Source organism: Zea mays, chromosome 6 (assembly GCF_902167145.1).
Source record: "Zea mays cultivar B73 chromosome 6, Zm-B73-REFERENCE-NAM-5.0, whole genome shotgun sequence".
NCBI classification, from domain to species: domain Eukaryota; kingdom Viridiplantae; phylum Streptophyta; class Magnoliopsida; order Poales; family Poaceae; genus Zea; species Zea mays.
In genome coordinates, this window is record NC_050101.1 from 174,542,622 (window position 1) to 174,567,785 (window position 25,164).

The 25,164-nt window shown below is 43.8% G+C and overlaps 4 protein-coding genes across 6 annotated transcripts; 2 read left to right on the plus strand and 2 right to left on the minus strand.

The window, feature by feature from the left end:
• Positions 1–3,804: 3,804 nt before the first annotated feature.
• LOC100283631 (uncharacterized) lies at positions 3,805–11,039 on the plus strand. The gene is made up of 9 exons (NM_001156532.2): positions 3,805–4,188; positions 4,274–4,402; positions 5,463–5,634; positions 9,242–9,327; positions 9,442–9,510; positions 9,598–9,642; positions 9,728–9,790; positions 9,887–9,963; positions 10,539–11,039. Exons 1-9 carry the CDS (start codon positions 4,033–4,035, stop codon positions 10,552–10,554), a joined length of 813 nt encoding a protein of 270 aa, NP_001150004.2. The 5' UTR covers positions 3,805–4,032; the 3' UTR covers positions 10,555–11,039.
• A 90-nt stretch (positions 11,040–11,129) lies between these two features.
• Positions 11,130–15,783, plus strand: LOC100283736 (uncharacterized). The gene is made up of 3 exons (NM_001156635.2): positions 11,130–11,467; positions 14,998–15,113; positions 15,260–15,783. The coding sequence occupies exons 1-3, from the start codon at positions 11,359–11,361 to the stop codon at positions 15,608–15,610; spliced, it is 576 nt and encodes a 191-aa protein (NP_001150107.2). The 5' UTR covers positions 11,130–11,358; the 3' UTR covers positions 15,611–15,783.
• A 743-nt stretch (positions 15,784–16,526) lies between these two features.
• LOC100194209 (Ribosomal protein L7/L12-like) lies at positions 16,527–18,052 on the minus strand. 2 transcript variants are annotated; one of them, XM_008649213.4, is made up of 2 exons: positions 17,334–18,046; positions 16,692–16,935 (listed from the first exon to the last, which is right to left on the minus strand). In XM_008649213.4, the coding sequence occupies exon 1, from the start codon at positions 18,016–18,018 to the stop codon at positions 17,356–17,358; it is 663 nt and encodes a 220-aa protein (XP_008647435.1). In that variant the 5' UTR covers positions 18,019–18,046; the 3' UTR covers positions 16,692–16,935; positions 17,334–17,355. The 2 variants fall into 2 exon arrangements, with proteins under 2 accessions (NP_001132724.1, XP_008647435.1); NM_001139252.1 differs by having other exon boundaries at positions 16,527–18,052.
• A 972-nt stretch (positions 18,053–19,024) lies between these two features.
• Positions 19,025–22,660, minus strand: LOC100382435 (uncharacterized). 2 transcript variants are annotated; one of them, NM_001368199.1, is made up of 4 exons: positions 22,248–22,518; positions 19,750–19,945; positions 19,642–19,661; positions 19,025–19,301 (listed from the first exon to the last, which is right to left on the minus strand). In NM_001368199.1, the coding sequence occupies exons 1-4, from the start codon at positions 22,334–22,336 to the stop codon at positions 19,271–19,273; spliced, it is 336 nt and encodes a 111-aa protein (NP_001355128.1). In that variant the 5' UTR covers positions 22,337–22,518; the 3' UTR covers positions 19,025–19,270. The 2 variants fall into 2 exon arrangements, with proteins under 2 accessions (NP_001355128.1, XP_035815591.1); XM_035959698.1 differs by lacking the exon at positions 19,025–19,301 and having other exon boundaries at positions 19,314–19,661; positions 22,248–22,660.
• Between the last annotated feature and the right edge of the window lie 2,504 nt (positions 22,661–25,164).

The following is a 25,164-nucleotide window of genomic DNA, read 5'->3' on the forward strand; positions in this document are numbered from 1 at the left end:
GTCGCCGTCGCCGCGCAAGGTGCCCGGATTTTCGCATGCATGCACTGCAGCACCCAATCCCAGCCTGACCGACCCTGGGCATGTCCCCCAACTGACACCGAGAGGACTTGGCTGACGATCCCAGGCGCAGTCCAGTCAGGGACTACTAAACATGTGACTCGCGTGAACGTCACTCACATCAACCAACCAAAGTATACTACTAGTAGAATTTTTACTGTGTCTCGCGTGAACGTCACGCTGGGCTCAGCACGCAAGTTCGTCCTGCCTGGTGCGAGCTAGCTCCGCTTCCGATCCTTCTATTTCTCCATAGGATCGGAGTTACATGCAGAGCCGAAGAGACTAGCTATAGCTCCTTTCATGCCTTGCCTGGTAGTACTATACTAGCTAGCTAGTGGTGATCACCGAGTATTTTAAACCCAACCATCAGCGCCATCGTTCATCCAATCCACGTAGTCTCGACTCGATCCAACCTCAGGAGTTCGGCGGCGGCGGCGGCGACGACGTTTCTTCTTGTCCACAAAGTTTGCATGTCCCGGTACGGTACGGTCACTGTCGTCGTCGTCCTCGCACAAAATTAAAATAAACGGCCGGATCATCTTCTATATATAAACTACTCTCGCGTCTGCCGCTTTGTTTGTCTAATTAATTGTCTCATCGTCGTCGCCTTCGAATTCCTCGTCTCGTGGCTCAGCGTCAATGACCAGGAGGGATGTGCAGACACACTAGCTAGTCGCGATAACACGCGCCGCACATGACCGCCGGCCGGCCGGACACAATCATTAGGTGCCGGGGGAATTCTAGCGTACAGGTGCCGGTTCACACGCCGCGGTCGTCGTCCTTCGCCGCCGCGCCGGCGTGTAACAGATGAAATAAACGTGAGCAGAAACGAGCTAGCTACCGGCCTCTCCCTTTAGAAAATCGTGGCGGCCTAGTAGGTTTGAAACTTTGAATGAAACATTGAGGACGGACGAACGGACGTGAGCTGATGTGCCGTGTGAATCAAAGGCAGATACGAGGTGTTTTTTAGCTAGCTAGTTAGTAGCTTCCGCCTGTTCTATTTCGATCTAGCTAGGCTTCTAGTTTCTACTACTACTATACTATCCTATATATTAGTAGCATGCGTTTCAAGTGGCGGTATTTTTCGCTGATCGATGCTGATGGGTGCGCTTATTTGTTTCCTTTGTTTGACGAGATGGGCAACATGATGGCCATCTTGACTCAGCAATGGGGCTCGTACGTACTAGTGTTGACATTGCCTATGATTAGCTCTCGCACCGGGAGCTGCAAAGTCTCCCTTGGCATGGAATAAATATATAACTTACGCATTATATATTTATTGGTTATTACCCTTAGGGGATGTATGAATACACTTGAACTAATAGTTAGCTACTAAAATTAACTAAAGATATCCAAACAATCTATCTAATACTTCAGCTATTAGCTACTTTTAGCAAATTAACTAATAGTTAAGTAGTTATTTATTAGCTAGCTAATTTTACTATTAATTTTTAGCTAACTAACTATTAGCTATAGCCAATGGCGAACATAGGACGGGAATTCATGGGGCCAAAAAGATCCAAGGTCGAAATCAAGTAAGATCGTAAAAAACTAGTGTTGCATGGGATTCAAGTTTCATATCAGTATGTGACACAAGTTCAAATAAGAGAACTATATGCACAAAAGAAGCAAACACACCTCTAATTTTTTGCTGACCGAATCGAAGTCATGCGTATCTTGTCAAATGTCGATCTCATTGAAGGGTGGGGACATTGGGAAAGGGACGGCGTTGGGCAATGTCTATGACTAAGAGCCAGGACTCGCTGGTTCGCCAAGCTCACTAGTCGTCAGAGACGATTCACGTCACCGCAGCGTGCGAGATCAGGCCTTCCGAGCAGGCCTCCCATCGCGACAACAACGAGCGGAACAAGAGCATTGGGAAGGGGCAGGGGTGTTGTCGCGCGTCGGGAAGGGGTGGCGGCGGGCGGCGTCAGGAAGGGGATATCGGGGTGGACTGGCTCGAGTGGCGTCGAGAAGAATGGGACCATATGGGTAAATGTTGTGAGAATGATTGGATGAACAACATTTTGTATATTGATCTCAAGTGTAATATTTATACACGTACAAGCAATGACTAATACATCGTGCGGGAGTTGCGGCAGCGAGCCTGTCGAGCGGACGACACCGTCCTCTTAGTTAGACCGTGGACGACATGGGCCTGGACGTTACGGTCATGCCCATTGGGTCGTTATAGTTGTTAATAGATACAAGGACTGATCCAAGTAGTAGGACAGGAGTCGAGAGAGGACTGGACCGATCTGACGAGTAAGGGAGTGTTTGAATGCACTGGAACTAATAGTTAGTGTCTAAAATTAGCTGTAGATATTCAAACACTCTAGCTAATAGTTAAACTATTAGTTATTTTTAGTAAATTAGTTATTAGTTAGCTAGCTAATTTCACTAATAATTTTTTAGTTAACTAACTATTATCTTTATTACATTCAAATACCGCCTCAGCCTAGAACATGACTGTTTTAGCCCACTCAAATCTTCATTTTTTCTATGCTTAATATTAAATAAACTTATATATAAAAGGTTATAAAACTCTCCGACTGTCCCTGTCTATAGTGCATTTAAACACCCTTTAGTACTCTGTCAGATCTAATTAGAATTGATCAGCTACATTATTTAGCAATTGATGTCTCTGAAAAGCCATATAAGGTGGCGGCGTTCTCCTCTTGTCTGCAAGCACGTGACACAAAATCGCATGCATGTCACCAATTCAGTGTTGAGTCGTTCTTTCTATCACACAGTCATGATTCATGCGTGTACGAGAATAGAGAGCGCATGTAGTGTTACCTAGAGACGATATGCTTCACTGGATCTTCTTGTTGTAGGACGATATGCTTACACACTATGACATCATGAACATCGACGTGAAGCTAGCATAGGCCACCCGATAAGATTAATCTGGACCGATCTATCCAGAAATATCAGATTGGGGGTCTGTTTGGTTTGCTATCAATCCATGTAGATTACGTGGGATTAAGTGAGTTTCAATTCCAAACAAATTAAAATCTTTCATATTTTTTTTCAATCCTGTTTAATTTATATGAGACCTAAATAATCGAACATGACCTTATATGGACCGAGCCACATCGACGGACGAGCTGACCCACGAGCCATCAGGTTGGGCTATGTTTTCGTTAGGATATGTATGGACTCGAGTCGGTTTTTTCTATGGTCCGACCCGAATCTGACGGACCCACAAATCTGACCCGAGAAACTCTAAAGTCTAATCGCAAACAGTGTGTAATGTAACGTGCGTGCTTGTTTGATTGTATCATGCGCTTATATGCAACAGAACAAACTCGCAAGGAATCTAAGGATATTGTAAGGTCGTTAGGTTAGTGTATTTAGGACACGGCAGCCATGGCATTAATTGTTGCTTTGCTTATGCAAGCTGGTTAATGTTTATGTTATCTTTTTGGCATCGCGGCAAAGGGAGTATTGTAATCTTGGCATGATATATATTTGGCTACTTCGGCCAATCAAGCATACATACATCTACTGAACATGGACAATACCTTTAGGTTTTTTTAGATACTACACTGTTTTTTTTTCGTCGAGAGTCCCTTTTCGCTGAGAGAGTATATCAGTTTGGCTGATGGGTCTAGGTCTGGTCATATATTTTATGGGTCTACATTATATTTTACAAAAAAACACGGCCCAAGCCCAAACCTGCCACAGCTCGGCCCAATCAACACACCAACCGATGTGAGTCTTGGCCGGCTGGTTGGTGGGACCCGGCGGACAGCGTCGCCAGGCTGTGTTCCCCCACCCTCCAGGCTGCCTGACTCGGGGTCTCGGGCAGGTTCCGCCGCATCGTGTCGTTTCTTCCCTTTCCCGTTTCCCCCGTTCAGTTCAGCTTCGGTTGGCTCGCCGTACTCGGGTTGTTCCTCGCCTCGCTTCGCTTCCTTCCTCCGCAGTCCTCGTCTCGAATTCGCTCGCGGTGGGAGAAATCGGGGCGCGAGGATGACCGTGATCGACATCCTCACCCGGGTGGACGCGATCTGCCAGAAGTACGACAAGTACGACGTCGACAAGCTCAACGGCGCCAACGTCGCCGGCGACGACCCGTTCGCCCGCCTCTACGCGTCCGTCGACGCGGACATCAACCAATGCGTCGATGTGAGATCCCGTCCTCTCGCTCTGCGTCAGCGGCCCGGAGCCCTGGATCTGAATCTGACGACGGTCTGTTTGGCGTTTGGAACAGAAAGCGGAAACGGCGAAGCAAGAGAAGAACCGGGCCGCGGTGGTGGCGCTTAACGCCGAGATCCGGCGCACCAAGGCCAAGCTCCTCGAGGAGGACCTTCCCAAGCTGCAGCGCCTCGCCGTTAAGAAGGTTGCCGCTCTAGTACCCGCATTGCCTCCGCTGAGTTATAGGTGAAGTGTGCTCGATCGGCGAGCTCTGTAACTTGAGGGTTTGTCTTCGTGTTTGCCAGTAACTAAACTTGCTTGGACTGTTGCTGGCTAAAATTAGGCTGTGCGGCTAGAGATATTAGATTCTTAGGTAGTTTCGACACTTGGGAAATGATTTACCAGGCCATTTTGTGAATTTTAAGGTTGTTGATGACTTGGTGGTTGGTGCTAGCATGTATGCCAGAATTTGGGGGATAACCTCTGGTCTGGATCAGTAGTTTGCGTATTGTGTGGATTGGGAGTGAGCCATATAGGAGAATTTCATAAGATTACTTGCATGGTGACTACGTGCAGACTGGGCAGGGCATGCATGGGTGAAATTTTTAATGGCTTGTCAGCTTGTGTTTTGCCATGTTGATTAGAATTTATACATATGTTAATTGGTTGATTGTGGCCTTCATCTGGTTCCTTTGTGGGCGGTATAGGCACTAACCTGCACTGCAGTTAGACAATCCTAGAACGAGGTTCATCGCCTCTTCTGTCCAACTCTCATACACCAATTTAAATACTATGAGGTCTCCCTCCATGTTATGTTTATTGGTTTATTCAAATGCATTGTTATTTGTTTGACAATAATTGAGCGCTGATTGTTGATGTCATCTCTTTTCTGATCTCATGGAACTTCATATACACTGTTATTCTTGGGTCAATGGGTCTCGGCATCCCACTTGATTTTGGCTTACATGACCCGATCTTTTTTCTCTAGTCTGGATTGCTTTGCTTCTCACCTGCACATTTGAGTTTAGACAAGCTTACATACTTATTCACACGTCACTTTTCGTAAAGATACAAAGTTTCGTCTGAGTGCTGAGCAAACAATCACTTGTTTGGTTTTACTTGTTCTTGATTGAACTGCTTACAGTTTAATTTAGCATACCTTTTTATATGGTTATATTTGACGGTAATACGACATGCAAACATTTAGGTCTACCAATGTTATAAAATTTATTTAAGTTAGTGTTTCTGAAGACTCCTTTGAACAGGTGAAAGGGCTGACAAGAGAAGAAATTGCGACCCGTAGTGATCTGGTTGCCGCTTTACCTGACAGAATACAATCAATCCCAGATGGTAGTTCTACTGCCACAAAGAAAAATGGAAGTTGGGGAGCCTCAGGATCTCGCACTGGAGGAGCCATAAAGTTCGACTCTACTGCTGGTTAGTGAGCAATTGAACATCTTCGTTGTCCACCTTTGTTCTTTTTAGCAGGAAAAAAATGGCATATTTCTTTTTTATGAATGTCACACCCGGATTTAAGGATCAAAGTCGAGTGCATCTCATATATGCGCCAGAGAAGACAACACATATAATAACAAAGTGCATATAGATAAATGTCATAAATATCATAAATGTATTTATTACATAGCGGAAGTCTTACAAAAATAAATGATAAAATAAGCGAACTATATATTATTCTCTGGCGCCACAAAGCTGACTAGGAGACGCCACCTAGATCAAGTCGAAAGCCTCAGTGTTAGGCGGCTCCTCTTCGACCACCTGTTCTTTTCCTGTGGGAGGGTGTGAGACAGCAAGAGTGAGCTCACACATGTTCATCGCTCAACAAGTTGTGGGGAATAATGTGGCATGAACTTACCAAAGGTGTGAGTTCATGAAGTGTAAGGCTTATCAATGAAATAAAGGTTGAAGCTGAGCATTGCTTTTATAAGTTGGTCAAAATTTTATTAGCAGTTACTAAGTGTAAGTGAATACCAAACCATAGTAATAATAAGTAAAAATAATAAAATAGTCCCAGATGCAATGAAATGACAAATTAAGTTTAAGTTCCATAAATTAATCATGTGAGTGTCCGAGCCGCTCATGACCGTGAACACGGCTAGTATACCAGTTTTACACTCTGCAGAGGTTGCGCATCTTTACCCACAAGTCGTGTTACCCATTTGCCACGGAGTTGATCAGACCCCATACACCTCTACCAAGGAAGCGAGGCAGGGTACCACTACGAGGTCTTTACAAAGTTCCACTAGCTTCAGAAAACCCGCTACAGTTTATAGGAAGCTCCAGTGCAGGAATCCCTCGTCTGACCGCCATCGCAGCAAAATCAACCCAAGGACCTCCCTACACTGACCACTCCCCTACTGTCCTTGCCCCTTTCGGGTAAGGTAGTCATCCACTAGCTTTCCTAGTTAATCAGTCAAGGGCGTCCAATTAAACCCTTGTGGTAGCACTGTTTTCCCGAGTGGTTCTCCATGTTTCCATTAACATAATGATCTTAGCATGAACAGTAATAATAAACAGATAATAGAAAGTATAACAATGAGTGATGAATATCTCTATACCCAAAGCCACATAAAAGCAATAGCATGTACTACCCAAAAATTTAGTAGTAAAACCAGTGGTGAAACAAGGTATAAAGATAGTCAAAATCTAGGGTAACCTATTGGGTCCCATAATTAACCTATGCAGATCATTATGATTAATAAGAACATGAATGGGTAAAAGGAAGTGATCAAGGGCACAACTTGCCATCAATGAGCTCCTGCTCGGCAGTCTCTACCAGCTGAACCTCAGGATCCTCTGAAGCTTGCTCGTCTACTCGCATCAACACAATACATACATAGTATAGCGAAAATTAACATCACACCAAACATGTAAATAAAATACACAGTAATAATCTAGACATTAAAATGAGATCATAGGAACGGGAATCATTAAATTCGTGGTTATAGATTTTAAGTTATGAATTTTCCAAGTTTTTATGTATTTAATATGAGATTAAGTGCCAGATAAATTTTAATGTGTCTTTCATGCCAAAACAGAGGCACATATGGATGCACAATAATATTACAAAATTATAGGAACTGGAGTGGGCTAAAAAGGATTTATAATGAATTTTCTATGATTTATACAAGTTTCTACCATTATTTTTGTATTAAAAATGAATTTATAATGAATTTCCCTGATTTTATATGCTGACTGGACTGCCCCTCGAAATCCAGAGACAATAGGGGTTAATCTACAAAAATTCCTGTGACTCAGAACCAACTCGCGCAGGACTGCGGGTTTATTGCCCTATTATCCGAGGGCTCAAATGCAAAGCTGTCTCTACGAAGAGGTATCGAGCGATCAGAGCCGCCCGATCTGAATTCTGGGATCCAGATTAGATCGGCCACTCTATGAGGCGGTACACGCTGACCACCACTGGATCTTAGATCTATGGCTCAGGCGAACGCGTCCAAAACGGTGTTCGGATCTAATCCTACCCGCATGCGCCTGATCCAACGGTTCTAACACCTCTCCCCCGTTCATCTCACCAGGGCCGTTTATTATGAGATCAACAGTCCTGGCCCCTCTTCTTTCTCCCGCTCAACTCGGCAAGCCGAGTGCCTCGACGGGGAAATCCCACGGCGGCACGCAAATTGCCGACGAGCCCCACGGCCCAATCAAAATTGAACAATCCCAGCGCTAATTAGAACCTAAGCGAACACAGGGGATCAAGCACATACCCGGAATTCGCAACAAGATGGCCGGTCCACGGTGTTGCACGGCGCGACGGCGAGTGCCTAGTCCGATGAGCAAATGTGCTAGAGCCGCGACACCAACGAAGAAACTAGCGGCTGCCGAAGCTTCAAGGGGTCACGACGCAACACAGGAATGCACCACGGATTGCCCGGTGCCCGCGGTTCACGTGATCGACGGTGGCGGACTCGTGTCTCCCCCGACGAGCTCGGTGTGCTGGCGGCTGAGACTAAACGATGGAGAGAAGGGGATAGGGGAGAACTCGGCTCAGCCCCGCGGTCATATAGGCCGCCAGGTTCGATACTGGAGCGCGCGTCGCCTGGGAATATCGCGCAGGTGGTTGAGCAGGAGCCGTTCGGCCATGGTGTGGCGAGGGCTGACAGATTGGCCTCACACGCCAGAGACGCGAACTCCACGCAAGCGTGGGAGAATGCCCTGGCGAGTGGGCCCCGCGTGGAAGTGAAGTGCAAGCGCGCGCGTGGAGAAAGCCGGGCCGCGCGAGTAGGGAATAAGGAACTGGGCCGCGCGTGGGTAGGGTTAGGTGGGCTGGCTTCAGAAGATTGAGCCCACGCGACTACTTCTTTATTCTTTTCTTTATCCTTTTCTGTTTTGTTTTATCTCTTCTTTCCAAATTCCAAGCTTCAAACTAATTTAAACTTTGTGGCATAATTGTATACAGACTAATTATGAATTTTGGTCATACAAAATGTGGTGAAGCCGTGTAATTAAAATTTCTAATTTGTATTGTATAATATTTATTTCTTTCCTCTCTTTTCCCCAATTTCTAGGGTTTTCTTTTTATCTCTTCTCCTTTCTTTTCTATTTTTTTAAACCCTAATCTCCATCTAAGATTCTATTCAATTTCCTTATCATCATATTTTGATTAATAATGTTGCTATTATTATTATATGCACAACAACAAAACTCCAGCATGATGCACTTTTATTGGGGAATTATTTATTTTAATCATGTCTCATAATAGTTCTATGAAGGAGAAGACATTACGCTAATTTTATTCCTCTCTTTTATATCCCCAAGTTGGGTATTACAATGAAACATGTGATTCAAAATACCACTGTGCCCAATTCGAAAATGTAACCATAACCACCTAGATTAATAAGTCAGGCTAAAATAAGTAACATTGTTGCTCCCTAGTTATTGGAAAGCCATCTATCAAACTGAACCTCATGTGTAGTCAGACTCAAGATCCTTCTAGTTTTGACTTTCATTTATGTTTGAATAACTGCCTGATGTCATTTCTCTCTTTAACTTTACATAAAACATACAGATGGAAACTTTGATGATGAGTACTTTAAGGGGACAGAAGAATCTAATCAGTTCCGTCGGGAATATGAGATGCGCAGAATGAAACAGGTAAATTCACTGAGCCACTTTCCTCCTTTCTGTTTCATATTCTCTTGCTACTGGATGCATTTCCTCTCAATTTGTCATATGGTGTAACTTGTCTTTGGCAATAAAATTGTGCAGGATGAAGGTTTGGACGTTATTGGTGAAGGACTGGAAACTTTGAAAAACATGGCATCTGATATGAATGAGGTTGTTTGCTGCACTTGATTTTTTTATATGGTAATTTTAGTAAGTTAAGGACAACTAACTGACTAACTGAGTAACTGCGATCTTCAGGAATTGGACAGACAAGTCCCTCTGATGGACGAAATGGATGATAAGGTCTGTTATCTGGCAGCCATTAGTTTTCGTTGGCTCCCAGAAATTGTCTAGCAACTCTTATTTTGCTACATAATGATGATTGTAGGTGGATAGAGCCAATGCAGATTTGAAGAATACCAACGTGAGACTGAAGGAGACTGTTCTTCAAGTAAGAACTTAGCACTTCCGTTCTACACTTGCTAACTAATGCTTGAGTAGTTTGGTGACCTCGTACCATTTGTTTTTCACATTGACTTGTTACCAGCTTAGATCAAGTCGCAACTTTTGCATCGACATCATCCTTCTGTGTGTCATTCTTGGTATTGCGGCCTACCTTTACAAGTAAGTAATATCCAGTTTAATTTCCTGAAGGACACCAGGGTATGCCTGAGTACCACTATTAGGGCATGTACAACCCACATAAATGCTCTGTATCTTATGGGGTATCAAGGGGGTAAGTGCAAAAAAACACAAGAGACGGTATTTTAGTGAAGGAACGTCTCTAGCACGGTTCTGAGTTCTCTAAGTCTAGATACGGTTCTATTAGAGCTTGTTCGTTTCACCGTTAAGCCATATGGATGGAGTGGTATTAAACCGGTTTAAATCCATATCAAGTTAAAATACATCTCAATCCATTCTAATACAGCCCAATTCATATGGAATTAGAATAACCGAACAAGACCTAAATGAGTCGTATCTTGAGGGGTTATAGTAATTAAAATAAAGACTTAGATACATTGGGTTGTACGAAGGGGTTTCTTAGTTATATTTAGTATTTGGGGAACCACAATATAGAATCGATGTTGTACATGCCCTATGGCCATTCTGACATTTTCTTTAGTTTACTTTGTTGCAGCACGATATTTCCTTCGATGTATGTACGGCACATAATATTGCTCTCTGTTTGTGGTGTGCAGTGTTCTAAAAAAGTGAGGTGGAGTCTTCTTGCCTTGGAACCGCTCATGTCGTGGTCCCTTTGTCACCATGGTTCTACCCAGTTCTTTGAGCGATTTGTGTGCACCAAGCCATTTGTTTTGTCTTATATCTGTATTATTATGGTGTCCAAGTTGAACCTTGACTAGGCTTGTTGAAGAGAACGCTGGTAACATGTTTGCTATATATCTGGGGAGTCGATTTCGTAGCGAGGAATGATTACACGGCACCATTCTTATCGTCTTATCGAACCACGGGCTCATGTATATTCATTCCGTCAGGGCTTTGTCTCCATTGTTTCTGTTGAATCAGTCTTGGTACCAAGAGCGGCGCTAGTGAGCAATCAACGATGACTGCTACTTCTTTAGCCTAATGCCTAACGAATGTGATCGCAGCTGCTTATCAGGAAAGATATATGTAGAAAGTCCATTTTTAGGAGAATTCTGTGCGATTCCTCAAAATTTTGAGAATATTACCACCGTCTAATTAAGGCTCTCGTGCAAATTAGGAAATTAGAGTTCGCTTTTGTAGTTCAGTTTCGACAGTCGTCGTCCCCTCTACTCTCTCGGCTTCCGCAGACCCCAGCTTCTCTGGCCCTCTCACTCCAAACATCGGGCTCCAGGCCGTCTCCCGCCAACCCAAATTCGCTTCCCGCCGCTCCCCATTAAACCCGCTTGAAAGGTCGCGCCCTCGAGCAGAGCAACCCCTGACCACAAATCCGATCCGCAGCCGCCGTGCCTCGCTTTCGTCTTTTCCCCTCTGCTCGAGTACGAGCGGCTACTCCCGGCGGCTGCGGCGGCGGCGATGAGCGCGGTGAACATCACCAACGTGGCGGTGCTGGATAACCCCACCGCCTTCCTCAATCCCTTCCAATTTGAGATCTCCTACGAGTGCCTCGTGCCCCTCGACGACGGTACGGATCACCTCCCTCCTTTTTTCTATGGCCCCGTGGTGCGTGGCGGCGGGCTAGGGTTTCGTGCGTCGTGAGATCGGTGGGTGTCGCTTTGGATGCAGTGTGAATACCGGGCTATGGGGGTGGGTTTTGCAACCTCTGCAGGATGACATCAGGAGGGTATGGGAGTTGAGTCGAGCGCTGCTACATCGGTTGCATTCCTGTGCGGCAGTACTAGCATAGATGCGGATGCCATTGTTGTCGAGGCTACCATTGTTCGAGGCTACCACTGTTCTTGTTCGGTGGTGCATGTTGCATTCCTGATTCCTGTAATGGAGTACGTTTTTGGATGTTAGGCGATTGGCGGATCCATGAATGATTAGAAACACTTAGCAATTTTTACATACAGCTAATTGTTGGTTCACAAACAATTAAGAAGGGTTACATGGAATTTGGTGTGTGTGTGGATTGGGGGTTGAACTGTCAGCGCTCCTGTTCTACAGCTCACCTTGTTTGTATGCTCGTGACGGTTAACTTCTATTAACCATATTCCGGCCTTTATGTAACAATTGGCATAAGAATGCAGCATAATTTCCACTATGCTGTTATGTACCATGTGATTCTTGATCATATATTCTACCCTCCATTACTAGTATCTAGATATCAGAATGTCAAATGACTTGAACCTATTTGCTTAGCGGGTCATTGAGTTGTATACTTGTATTGTCAAAATCTGGCTGCCACATTCTATAGTTGTGCAAGAAATTCCATGCACACACGTGTCATGCGTGGATGGCTGCCTACAATCTAGCATTAGTTGTGCTTGAAGATGATTATAATTGAATGTGCAATGGATAAATATCATGTTATTCGTATCTTGTACCTATAAGGGATACATATGTACTTGTGCTATAGCTGTAGCTGATGATACAAATGTATAATTTTGCTGTTGGACTTAACACAAGTGGAGTTCTATTTGAGTTTTTTTAAAATCTTGTACCCCCTGTTTGAAATTGGTAGCATGAATATTGCTTGTATTCTACTGAATATCAAGAGGGTTGTGGTGCTGAAATTGCTGGTGAGGGATTGCTAATCCCAATATCTGGACCATAGTGTCCATGCAGGGACATCAGTGGGATGTGGAGGTGGCCTAGGGCCTGTTTGGTTCAGCTTTTTTCTGACCAGCTTTTCCGAGAATCTAGCTGTGGGGAGAATCTGGCTGTGTAGAGAATCTGAGTATCATTAGGATTACGTGCTGAGGAAGATAAAGTTGTCCATGAAGCTCAGGATCTATAAAGTGACAGATTACTACTATTGCGATGACTCAACCGATTATATGTTTATGTTGATTTTAAATGGTTTTTACCCAAACGAATTTTATAGAAGCTGACTGAAAAGCTGAGTGTTTGGCAGTCCGCAGCAGCTTTTGGTGGCCAAAAGCTGCGAAAAGCCAAAACAAACTGGCCGCTAGTCTGCTGCTGGGCCTGCTTGAACGACGTCAATAGGAAGGGCTGAAGGGCGTGTTTGGTGAAGTGGGCTTGGGCAGTAGGGCTTGCTGTTACGCAGCCTGGGGAACGTGTGCACACAGCGCTGGGTCGAGTCACCACCAGTGCTGCTAGAGTGCGTCGTGGAGCTGGTGGATCTGTCATGGGGCATTGTCGAACCTCCAATGGAGGCAATGCTAGGGGAGTAGAGCCGCTTGAAGACCACACTAGAGAATTGACGGGGGCGATTGCTGGAGCTGGAGGTGGTGTTGGCTTGTTGTAGTCGATCTTCTTGAGGATAAGGTCGTTGTGGGCCTAATTGGAGGGGAACAACTTGAAACGCTTGAAGTGTGCCTTCTTAGGGGCGAATTTCTCATTTAGGCCGTGTAGAACATTGATGATGAGGGTGCAATTGCGGATAATCTTGTCGAGGTCGCCGAGAGTGCCAACTATCTCTTTCATCTTGCGGCGGTAGTCGTTGATTGAGACACCGCCTTGCATGAAGATACGAAATTCAGCGTCAAGGTGAAGAGCATGAGCTTCATGGTTGCTAGATGGTGATCCAGAAGCGGCGTGCTATGTTGTGGCGGATGTGGGTAGACTCCACTAGCTTGGAAGAGAGTGTGCCTAGCACCCACAATAGGAACATGACATCCATACGCCACCAGGATGGCATGACGAAGAAGGTGACATTAGAGAGGATGTGGTCGTTTGAATGCGAGGATGTGGTCACGCCAACGTTGTAGTGGGAGATGGGGTCCAAAACTGTTGGCATGAGGACACAGATGTTCATGACACCCGATGCCTACACATGGGGACTGGCGATGGTGGTGCCTCGTAGTCATGGATATCAAGGTCGTCGACAGCTTGGCGTCATCGTGGGCACCGTTGTCGCCCAATGTCCTTTGTGAGAACGTCCTGTGCGGCATGTAGATGATCTTGAGCGGCGACCATGGCCTTGGCAGCCTCAATGGCGGCACCAACCAGGCCCTGGTGGTCCTCCTTTTATGCGGCCGCATCCTTGGCGCGTTGTTGGGCATCAACGGTGGAGGAAGTGGTTGGAAGGTCACCATGTGGCGGTGGAGGGAGTGGTTGGAAGGTCACCATGTGACATGGTGGCGGCTTGGCACTAAGGAGGCGGCACATGCAGGTGAGGTTTAGCGTAAGCGAGATGTCACGGGATCATGACAGTCTCTTGATACCATGATAGCACGAATATTGTTTGCATTCAACTGAATATTAGGAGTACAATATATATACCTCTACCGATGATGTTCCTTTACCTGATTCATAGAAAAATGACCAAGCAGGTGATCCGAGAGAAATAGGGAAATAAGTCAACTAACCAATCACCTAAACATGTAAATATGACAAGCGGCTAATCACCTAAACAGAGGAAATAAACTCTAACTGAAACTATAAGACATTTTGGCTTTTCTACATTTATAACTTTTGCTACACATCTAGATATATGTTATATCTAGGTACACAGTAAAAACTATATATCTAAAAATGCTAAAATGTCTTATAATTTGGAATAGAGGGAGTATGTTCTATTGTTGGCAACTCTGAAAAAAATGTTCTCTTCTGCTTTTAGTGATTTATTCACTGCAGTCTACAGTGGTTAATCTGCTGGCCTCTTTCATAAGCTACATGGTTTCTTGGGATCCTGCTAGCTTCAAAAGCTGTTTGAATGGGGGTGGGTCATTATATAAAATTTTTGGCCCAGACATGTTTGCTTTACTTTCTCCCCTCTTATGGCTCTGGTTTGTTGATAGTGGCAAAAGGTGTACCATGATAGGTATTACTTAGAAAATTGTACAGATATAACCCAATCAACAATGAAGTACCGTGATATAATTTATGGATTATGCATGGATATTGTCTTGTTTGAGGAATTTTAATTGTAATGTTATGTTTAATTTTTTCCCTGTGTACTATAAAGGCATGTCCAGATACACATGATCTGTGTGAGACATATGCAATTCGCATGTTTTGATTTCTGTCTTTGCTTTTGGACGTTGGGTTTTTAAATGCATGTAAAGACCCCCTTTGCTTGCATTTCAGATCTGGAGTGGAAGCTTATATATGTTGGATCAGCTGAAGATGAAAACTACGATCAACAGCTTGAGAGCGTGCTTGTTGGCCCTGTCAATGTTGGGACCTACCGTTTTGTCCTTCAGGTATTCTACTTCAAACATTCACTAGACAATAGGTCCTAGTTTTGTTTAGGAATAAAGTGCGAGCACTGTTTGTGATTTTTCCCTTTTGTGTTAAGCCTTGTCATATCTACCCAGTTTTGAGAAACAATATGGCAATCCAACTGCAGGCTGACCCACCGGATCCCTCAAAGATACGTGAGGAAGACATAATTGGTGTGACTGTGCTGCTATTGACATGCTCTTACATGGGCCAGGAGTTCATGAGAGTAGGCTACTACGTGAACAATGATTATGATGATGAACAATTGAGAGAAGAGCCTCCAGCAAAGGTGCTAATTGACAGGGTGCAAAGAAATATCTTGGCCGACAAGCCCCGAGTCACCAAGTTCCCTATCAACTTCCATCCTGAACCCAGTACAGGCCCGGGGCAGCAGCAGCAGGAACCCCAGACGACCTCGCCAGAAAACCACACAGGCAATGGCGAGGCCAATGGTAGCAAGCCTGAGGCTGACCAATGAACACAGTTGGCTTCAGATATTTTGATGCGTGCCCCTTACAGGTTGTGCTGTAATATTACAAACGGGATTAGTGGTTGTGCATTGCCCTGGGATCCTGAACTCTGTTCTGTAACTTGAGATGCAAATGCTGGGTACCTGGATGTTTTCTTAAGCACGAGTATTTCAGCCTCGAGATGTGATCAATTGCATCGAAAGCATGTGCTCCAAGAACGCAAGCATGAGGAAATACAGCAAAAAACAGCAGATTAACTGAATCCTTTCTCTGAATCTTTTTGAGAAACAACTTTGCACGACGATTCACTGCTGTACCAGGACGCGCTACGTGAATTTTTCTAGACCTTTTTGGTGCTTGCAGTCACGATCATTTCATTTGTCATCTTTTCACGTCTCTTTTGTGTATAGAATCTTTGTGTTGATCTTTAGTGTAGATTATGGGGTTGTTCGCTTTAAATTAAAGTTGGCTATTTGTTTGATGCAGCTTTAATTAGGAATGGTAGTGGATTATGGTCCAAACGTTTTTTCATAAAATGTTCGGATTCTAAATAAATTTTAGTTATAAATAGAGATCTAATCCTAAATTAGAGGGCACTAGATATGTTGATGTGTTCACTATGGATGTTTCCTTTTGTTTTATGGTTTTATGGTGAATATTTGTTATTTTTCGATCCATAATACCATATGCAGGAGACTGCAAAAGGATAGAACATTATGTTTCTATTATATAAAAAAGGCTCTGAAATCGTGATATCTCTCATAATGTATCGACGGTAAACCATGAGCCATAACATTGGGCTCCAAGTCTCCTGTTTGATTGTATACCTAATGTATTAAAAATCACCGTATATTTTCTACCACTTGTTTAAGGTTAGACGCTCAAATTCTTTGCCACATCTTGTTATGCCTAAAAGAATTTTGTAACGTTTTTACAAGTCATTAATGAAAGAAAAATCTTATCACAACTATAGCTACAAACAAAACACACTTCTAATCTAGTCAAACTAGCCTAACTTTAGGTGTGGCAAACCGTGAGTGAGACAGTGTACCAATCAGTCTACGTAAGGCAAGACGTCAACCAGAGGCCTAGAAGTAGAACACATGCTTTAATACTCCAACTGTGCATGCTTTTTATCTCAAATTTAGAAATAATTTATTCCCTGTTTCCTGTTAGCGAAGGCTATTCCTAAACAGGACAAGAAGAAACACATGATGACATGAATGATTGAAGACCGTTGAGCCTCGAAATTTCAGTAACAGTGCCGAGCCAAGCAGCATGCGGCATCAACCCTGAGGATAGAGAAGCGCATGGAGCTACAGCACCTGGCCACCTGCACATAGCATTATAGCAACAACAGTCGAGAGTTAAGTTGCATTCAATAAGAATCGATTTGTACATTCACAGAAACAAGAGCAAAATGTTATTGTATCCATATGGACATCCAGTCTCAAACAAGACCCTGCGATGAACAAAATAACTAACTATGTCATTTTAACTTCCCACAATTGAAAGGTCACAAATTCGAACATAATGACGAGCGATTGATGCCAATACCCTATAGCATTGCAGGATCAATGTTCATTTGATTAACGTGCTTGAAAACCTATTAGCGCTGTGCCACATCAATTTCCGCAAGTTCATAGAGGAACTGTCCACAATCCACCCGTCCATCCTTGCACTTAAAGTTGATCTGAAATGAAGCATAGATTCGCAGTTGCAGGATTTCACCGTTGAAAAAGGCTTGTTCTGATCAGTCCATGACGACCTTGGCGCCAACTGCCTTCATCCGCTCGATGATCGCCTTGGCTTCGTCCTTGGATAGGCCGCCCTTGATCACCGCAGGCGCCTTCTCCACCAGCTCCTTGGCCTCCTTCAGCCCCAGGTCGGTGAACGACCGGATCTCCTTGATCACCTTGATCTTGCTCGCAGCGTCGTAGCCCTCCAGCCGCAGCTCGAAGACGGTCTTCTCGGCCGCCGCCGCCGCCGCCGCCCCCGCCTTCTCCCCCGCCGCGCCGGCCGTGGCGGCGCCGCCCAGCCCCGCGGCGGAGTTGAGGATGGCGATGGGTGGTGCGGAGGGTATGTCGAGGCGGCGGAGGAGGAGAGAGGAGAGAGCCGCGGTCTCCGCGAGGGTGAGGGAGGAGACATCCTCGACGAGGCGCCACACGCGGTCGGACGGCAGCGGGCGGGACGGGGAGGACGGGTCGAAGGTGGAGGGGTCGTAGTTGGTGGGAAGCTTGCGTACGTCGATTAGCTCCTCGGCCGTAGCGGTGGAGAATGCCGCGGGTAGGCGGTGGCGTCGGAGAAAGAGGCGGTGGCCGGAGCGGAGCAAGGAGGAGGCCATGGCGACGAGGCTAGGGTTCTGGCCGTGGGGAGGGCGATGAGTTTGGAAGCTTGGATCTGGGGTTAGGCCCATGTAGAAATTTCGGCCCGATAACCCCCTCAGATGAGATGGGTTCAGTCAGGTTCGGCAGGACTGAGCTAGACTAAGGATGTTTGAACGTAATAGTTAGTTAGATAAAAAATTGTCAGTGTAATTAACTAATTTACTAAAAGATTTGTTGGCGAAAAAGCGAAGAAATAGGCTCGTCGTTCCATCACAATATCATCAAAAATAAGAAAAAAACGAATATCCTGTTTGGGTAGTTAAATGGAAATACCCTTTATGAGTGTTTTACGTAGAAATACTATTTTTGTCTATTTTGACGATCCACGATACATTAGTTAATATTTGAACTATTAGATAGAGTATTTAATGTCTCTAACTAATTTTAGTCACTAACTATTAGCTCCAGTACATTTAAATATTTCATAAGATTTAACAGAGTGAATTAAGCAGTCAGACTGTCCGAGCAATTTCAGTCATTTTGATCTCGAAAAGAAAAGAAACTCTATTTTGGGCTAGCAAAGGATAAACCAACAAATTAGTAAGCTGAGACAAACCTTCACAAGACAAGCCCACCATAAATACAGAAAGATAGTTTCGAATTCATGACCAGTGACTTAGGCTTTATTTGGTTATTCAAGTATTGAACCCAATTCACTTATGTTGATGTGGATTGTTGTGTAAATTAGTTTAAATTACACCCCAATTAACCTCAATACATGTGGATTAAACTCAATACTAAAGTACCCAAACTAAGCCTTAGGGGTTTTTTAATGCACTAAAGCTAATGGTTAGTAACTAAAATTAGCTATAGACATTCAAACACACTAGCTAATAGTTTAGGTATTAACTATTTTTAATAAGCTAGCTACTAGTAAGCTAGCAATTTTATAACCAACAAACTAACTTTAGTACATTTAAACACCCCTCAGTATTGTTTCGAATTCGTGACCTGGTGACTTAGTAGACTTAGTCAGTCAGTGAGACAGCACCAGACCGGCCATTCACATTTCAAGTGATAATGCAAAAAAATCCGAGTGTCCATCAATCAAAGTTTACATTCATTACTGGAAATGACAAATCACAACTGCTACAGATCATCCAAGCGAAGGAGTTGCTACATCAGTTTATGAGCTCTGCTTAGGTCCAACGATATAGTATCACAAAATATTATATCAACAATTACCAAAATAAAAACTGAGTGTACAAAGAGCCCATTGGGAATGTTCGACATCAGATGAAATTCCATATTTTCCTTGGAGGGTAGCTCTTTCTACGTCCATCAGAAGATATGAACAATGTCATAAGCAAATCTATCTCTCTCATCAAGGATGAACAAGAGCAGAGAAGGACCAACACTAAACCAGTTGAACATAGATAGGAAATAAGCATAAACATGTTTATAGATTAGGAAAAATAAACTGCTTCGCTGGTTCAGGGATTGTTTTGTCCGATTGACTAAAATATTGTTCATTTATATTCCACCAAAATAGATGGCAACAGTATGTTACCCAATATGCAACCAGTAGAGTATGAACATGTTGGTTTACCATCCCAACTATTTGCAATATTCAGCCTATCTACACAAGCACATGAAGAACAGAAATAGAGTATGAACAAGACTGTTTATAAATTATCGAAGAAAAAGGATACGTCCAGAACAGCACGAATGACTGCAAAGAAAATTGCATTGTATTAGTACATCATTAAACAACATGATAAGCAACAGAGTATGACATGGCAGTAAAATAAGGGCTTTACCATAAGGCCACCAAAAACTCCTTCAATTGAAATCCTGGTCCAACTATCGAAGTATGTCTGCACTGAAAACTTTGACTTTGCTAAGAGCCCGATAGATGCAACCATCATTATCAGAAAGTAGAAGACAAATCCCGTCAAGCCTGTGAATCCCCAGATTCCAGCAACAACTCCACCAATGATCGACAAGAATGTTCGACTGTGACATGAAAATACCTCTTGTTTAGGACAAGGGAAAATTGGCAGCTTAGCATCAAAGTTCAAAAGATTACATGTTTGGGAATGCACCATTAAAAGAATAGATCTTTTCCATCTAGCATTGAAAGATTGAACATTACTGGTATATAGCACTCTATCTCCTTCCGTTACATAAGTCTAAATCTTTCATTTTTTTGCAATTTACAAATATATGGGAATTACAAAAAAAAATACAGTTTTACCCCTGTGCCTAAATTCACCAAACAACTTGGTGCCTTGGCTGTTAGCTTTCCATCCCTCATGAACGAATAGCCCACACCACAGCCTCACGCACGCAGACAACTGCATAGGAGACAAGCAGCCCTCTCCAGTGCCCGAGACGCAGAGTTCCCCGGCGGCAGATCTTTCCTCCGACAACCCTCCCCCATCTTCCTCTGCAGCTCGAGCTCCTCCGCCCTCTCTCCAAACTGGTGTGCACCCTCCCCTTCCTCCCTCTCCATTTGCGTTACGAGTTCATGGTCCTAACCCCAGTATTTGAGGGTCATGTACTCATGATGTAAAATCGAGGGGGGATTGAGTTAGGGTGGATCCTACTGGGATTCCAGATGGGTAATCTTCTCTGACAATCTCCAAATTCTTCTACTTAGACATGTATATATATGAGTATGAGCACATAGCTGTGAAGTGAATGGGACCAGTGCTATGTGTATATATGAGTATGAGCATATTATGGTATGCAGGATGCTATGCTGCATTGCTGCTAAGTTATGATATATAATGTTATATGGTAGGTCCTGATGAATGTCCTTGTTTTACGTCCAGCAAGCCCAAGTATGTATTCATGCTACTGTGTTGTAAAGGGCAGGGGTATATATGTTTCTGTTAACGGAATTTTCACAGAAATGCTAGCAGTCAAAGAAATCCAACCTTTTAATGGTACACAGCAAAGGTTGGATCTTTTAATGGTATATTCACAAAAATGTGACCTATTAGTGGTACCTAGACAAACTTCCCATAGGATAAAGATAAACCACCATAGTTAAAATAGCAAATTAGTCAGGTATATTCAAAATGAGAGGTCCTAATGAGAAATTAGAAGGGGAAGTTGAGGGGTATGTCATCACACACACACACACAAAATATCTTCATGACTTTTACATTGTGCCCGGAACCTGTTTATTAGGAATATTAAGTACATGTTCAGTTGATCCTATATAGCCACTAAAGTGTAAATATACTCTGCAAAGCATGCTAAAGAATATAAAACTTTATGGCCAAGCGAAACACACCAACACTAATACCACAAAACCCTTTGCACACCGAACACACCTAGCGGATCTAAGGGGTAGTTCACCTCTCGACAGAATAAAAAGGTCATATCAGAGAACTGCTCAGTGCTCAAGGATAACAGCATGAACTTCACTATTCATCAAGCATCATGGGATTCAATCCCTAGTTTCTAGGCCTAACAATGTAATAGCATGAAGAACAAAGCAGATCCGGCTAATTCAACATAGCAGATTCAACCAGGAATCTATAGAAATAAGTAATTAACAGGTCACAAAACTGTAAATAGTTACTAAATCTCTCTCGTATGAGTTGTGACCTCCGCAGGCAACTCCCCTTTTTTTGTCTCAGATCAACATTGGCCAACTGCAGCACTGACACCACAAGAACCTTTGCACACTAAACATGCCTAGCGGATCTAAGGGGCAGTTCTCACTTCTCAACAGAATAAAAAATTCCTAGCAGATAACTAGTCAGTGCTCATGGATAACACTATAACAGTATGAACTATGAACTTCACCATTCATCAAGCATTGTGGAATTCAACCCCTAGTCCCTAGGCTTAGCCATGTAATAGCATGAAGAGCAATCAGATCCCGTTTAACTAGGCATCTATAGAAAGGAGCAATTCACCTATCATAAAATTTACTTGACCTCCACAAATAGGATGGCTACAAGAAAGGAGCAATTCGCCTATCACAAAATTTACTAAATCCCTCTCGTGTGACGTCCACAATTAGGATGGCTGCAACTTGACATCAAAATCTGACCTCCACAATTAGGATGGCAAAAGATATTTAAGTTATCAAGTCGCAACTCCCTTCTTCCTCTCTGTCTCTTTGATCAACATTTAAACACTCTATAGTCAAGCCTTTGCAAGCAAAACTCCCATAAATGCGGGGAACGTAAATTACTCCGTGGTAAGGCTACCAGTCCAAGAGATCACGCTAAATCCAGATCAAACCTAACCTTAAACTAAGCGCACCTCCAGATCGGATTGAGAGAGAGAGACATACCTGTAGTGGACGGACTTGACGTTGCTGGTGAGGTTCTCTGCCTGCAGGATCGGGATATCGTCAGTTGAAACGCCGCCGGTCGCTGCCATCGCCGTGACAACTTCGTGGGAGATTCGGATGCAGAAGTTGGGGCAGAGCCGCGGAAAGAAAAGAGGGACAGCGCTCGTAGGCGGCAAAAAAACAGGACGTCTCCGGCGCGGAGCGGCGCTCGGCGACGGTGCGGCGGACGGACGGAGATGAGTGAGGGAGTCGGAACTCGCAAGGTTCTAGCAAGAAAAAAAACGAGTCCTGGACTGCTCCTGCTATCGCAAAGGTTTCCTCGTCCGGCGGCTGATGTGTGGGCCAAGCCATGGTCGGCTCCACACGTCAGCCGACCTGCTATCTCTCTTTGGAAAACGTATCTTGTGCTCGGGAGTCTGCAGGTCCACGTGACTAAGAGTTATGTAATAGTCACTAAAGATTTTTTTTATTTTAGTTAAATTTAGTCTCTAAATTACCAAACAATAAGATTAAAATAGAGACTAAACCGATTTAGTCTCTAGTCACTCAAGTAATTACTAATTTTTTTGTTCCTCATTTATTTCAGTTACACTAACTGCGGGAGAATGCTAAAGAGTATTTTGGTCTTTTTATGATTCATTTAATATGTTCTGAATACTTGTAGCCTCTACAATAAAACAGGTAAGGTCTAAACTTTAGTACCATAATTAAACTTTAGTCTTCGGACTAAAAAACCAAGCATGTCCTTAGTTGACTAAAAATTGCTAGCTAGAATTAGCTAACTAACAAATAACTAGCTAACTATTAAAAGCAACTCCAACGACCTAGGTATAAATCCTAGCTAAATTTAGAGTATCGAGAACTGTAAAAATGATAGAAAAAATTCTAATGGGCGGTGTACCCAATATACTCTCTAAATCTAGATGATGACATGTAAATTTTAGCTACCGAACACATCTAGTTCTTTTTTCCGGTGTATGAATTTTTATCTACAGTTGTCAAACGCGAACAACCACGAGGACTCTGCTTTGTGTCTCTCCAAAACGTGTAGTCACATCCATTCGACCAATTTACAATTGTCTTGGGTCTTTGCATCTTGCTTTCATTCTACCTTGAACACCCTTTGTTGCCAACATTGTTTAATCTTCAAATATGGACTTAACATATCTTATTCACAATACTAGAGTAGACGTTAGTTCAGCGGTTGTACTCCCTCCGTTTCTTTTTATTAGTCGCTGGATAGTGCAATTTTGTACTATCTAGCGACTAATAAAAAGAAACGGAGGAAGTATTAATTATCAAAACCACACATAAGTTTTCACAGGTTTCCAAGGTCGCTTAGGGCCATAGGCTATCACTAGAGCCGCTGCCGGAGCCGAGGGAGACGTCCACGGCACCAGCCCGAGAAGACGAACACCGCGCAGCAGGGAGCCCAGGCACCAGGCCACGGTGGACAATAATCAGAACAGACAGAGCACCACACAGGTGCACTGGTGAGACAACGGAGCGCAGGAGAACCTCGCTGCGCACAAGCAGTACCACCTCCACCTTCTTCCACCAGCAGGATTAACACCAGAACACCAAGAATCGAAGGAATCGATCCAAATCGTGACTGGAACCGAGAGGAGGAATAGGAACAAAGAGCTGGGATTTTTCGGCGAGTTGCTGAGCAGGGAGCAGATCTCCATAGTTATGGAGCCGAACTGGAGGAGGTTACGCAGCGGACAGCATGGATTTCGGCCAGAGCTGAACCGCTCAGCCCTGTGCGCCGCCACCAGCCCCGCGCAGCCTCTGCTCCTCGCTGTCCTCTACGTGCGGCAACAGACGCCCTAAAACCTGCTGCTCTGGTGGGCTGCTCGGCCAGTGGGCCTTGAAGCGGTCCACCCGGGTGGCTTTATTTTTTTTATATATAAATAAAGTGAAAATCTCAAATATGAACAGCAGAAACACGATAGTTTTTTTACTCAATAAATCGCACTAACCACGTCTTCTACGTAAAACCGCACTAATCATTAGAATTTGAAAAATTATCGTCGTTGATTAGCTGGTCCTGCCATATTGCTTGCGGTATCCCCTCTCGTCCCATTTTTTAAGTTTGACCTCCTATGGTGGCTCATCTTTCCCTATCATGGAGGCCTTGCGTGTTAAAGAAACATATCTCCAAGACATGTTTTGGAATGTGATGTGGGCGGCGCTGCGAGGAGCAGAGAGACAAGCAGAAAATGATGGCCATAAGAATTTTAAAATTTAAACGCAAGTGATTATGTCATTTCATGGTTTCACGGTCGCGCAGTCGTGCACCTTCCACGATTTTCGGTTTTTCCCACTCGACGTGGTATATATATATATATATACTAGGTGAGTGCCCGTGCTTTGCAACGGAAATATATAATACCACGATAACTTACGTACAAATGTATGCTATACTTTTTTGATAAATAGATTTCGTTCCATTTGTGATCCTAGTCATACATAATTTTATTTATTTTAATCTATCCATTTCAACACTACATTGCAATACCATACAAACTTCTATATATAATTTTAATTTAATAATGTAATGTCAACGACATCATTAATGCTAAGACTATTACAATAAATTACAAACATTAACAGATCTTTCGAAAATATTGCAATGTCTTACGGTTCAAACTGATACTCAACCAGTACATCCCATTAATAACACAAAACATCTCCGTTAAGCCCTCGAGGTATCTGATGTGCCACAGGATCCCACACTGGATAGGTCTGGTGCCTTGTACTGGCCAATGACCTTGGGAGAAGCAGGGTGTTGGCCTGCAGCAAGCAGACCATGGCCATCAAGTGCAGCACCGACAGCACCTCGTACCAGGCATCTGACATGGCCGTCTCCTGAGATTGAAAAGCTCCCAGTCCAGTGACGACTCCTTCTCCAGCT

Excerpts from the sequence above, each read along its gene's own strand:
- LOC100283631 (NM_001156532.2), top strand. The coding sequence starts at position 4,033 with ATGACCGTGATCGACATCCTCACCCGGGTGGACGCGATCTGCCAGAAG. Across the intron at positions 5,635-9,241 it reads AAAGTTCGACTCTACTGCTG|ATGGAAACTTTGATGATGAG; the intron begins GTTAGTGAGCAA and ends TAAAACATACAG. Across the intron at positions 9,328-9,441 it reads AGATGCGCAGAATGAAACAG|GATGAAGGTTTGGACGTTAT; the intron begins GTAAATTCACTG and ends AAAATTGTGCAG.
- LOC100283736 (NM_001156635.2), top strand. The coding sequence starts at position 11,359 with ATGAGCGCGGTGAACATCACCAACGTGGCGGTGCTGGATAACCCCACC. Across the intron at positions 11,468-14,997 it reads CCTCGTGCCCCTCGACGACG|ATCTGGAGTGGAAGCTTATA; the intron begins GTACGGATCACC and ends CTTGCATTTCAG. Across the intron at positions 15,114-15,259 it reads CCTACCGTTTTGTCCTTCAG|GCTGACCCACCGGATCCCTC; the intron begins GTATTCTACTTC and ends ATCCAACTGCAG.
- LOC100194209 (NM_001139252.1), bottom strand. The coding sequence starts at position 18,018 with ATGGGCCTAACCCCAGATCCAAGCTTCCAAACTCATCGCCCTCCCCAC.
- LOC100382435 (XM_035959698.1), bottom strand. The coding sequence starts at position 22,336 with ATGGCAGCGACCGGCGGCGTTTCAACTGACGATATCCCGATCCTGCAG. Across the intron at positions 19,946-22,247 it reads GTCAAGTCCGTCCACTACAG|TCGAACATTCTTGTCGATCA; the intron begins GTATGTCTCTCT and ends TTCATGTCACAG. Across the intron at positions 19,662-19,749 it reads GAGTTTTTGGTGGCCTTATG|TCATTCGTGCTGTTCTGGAC; the intron begins GTAAAGCCCTTA and ends TTTTCTTTGCAG.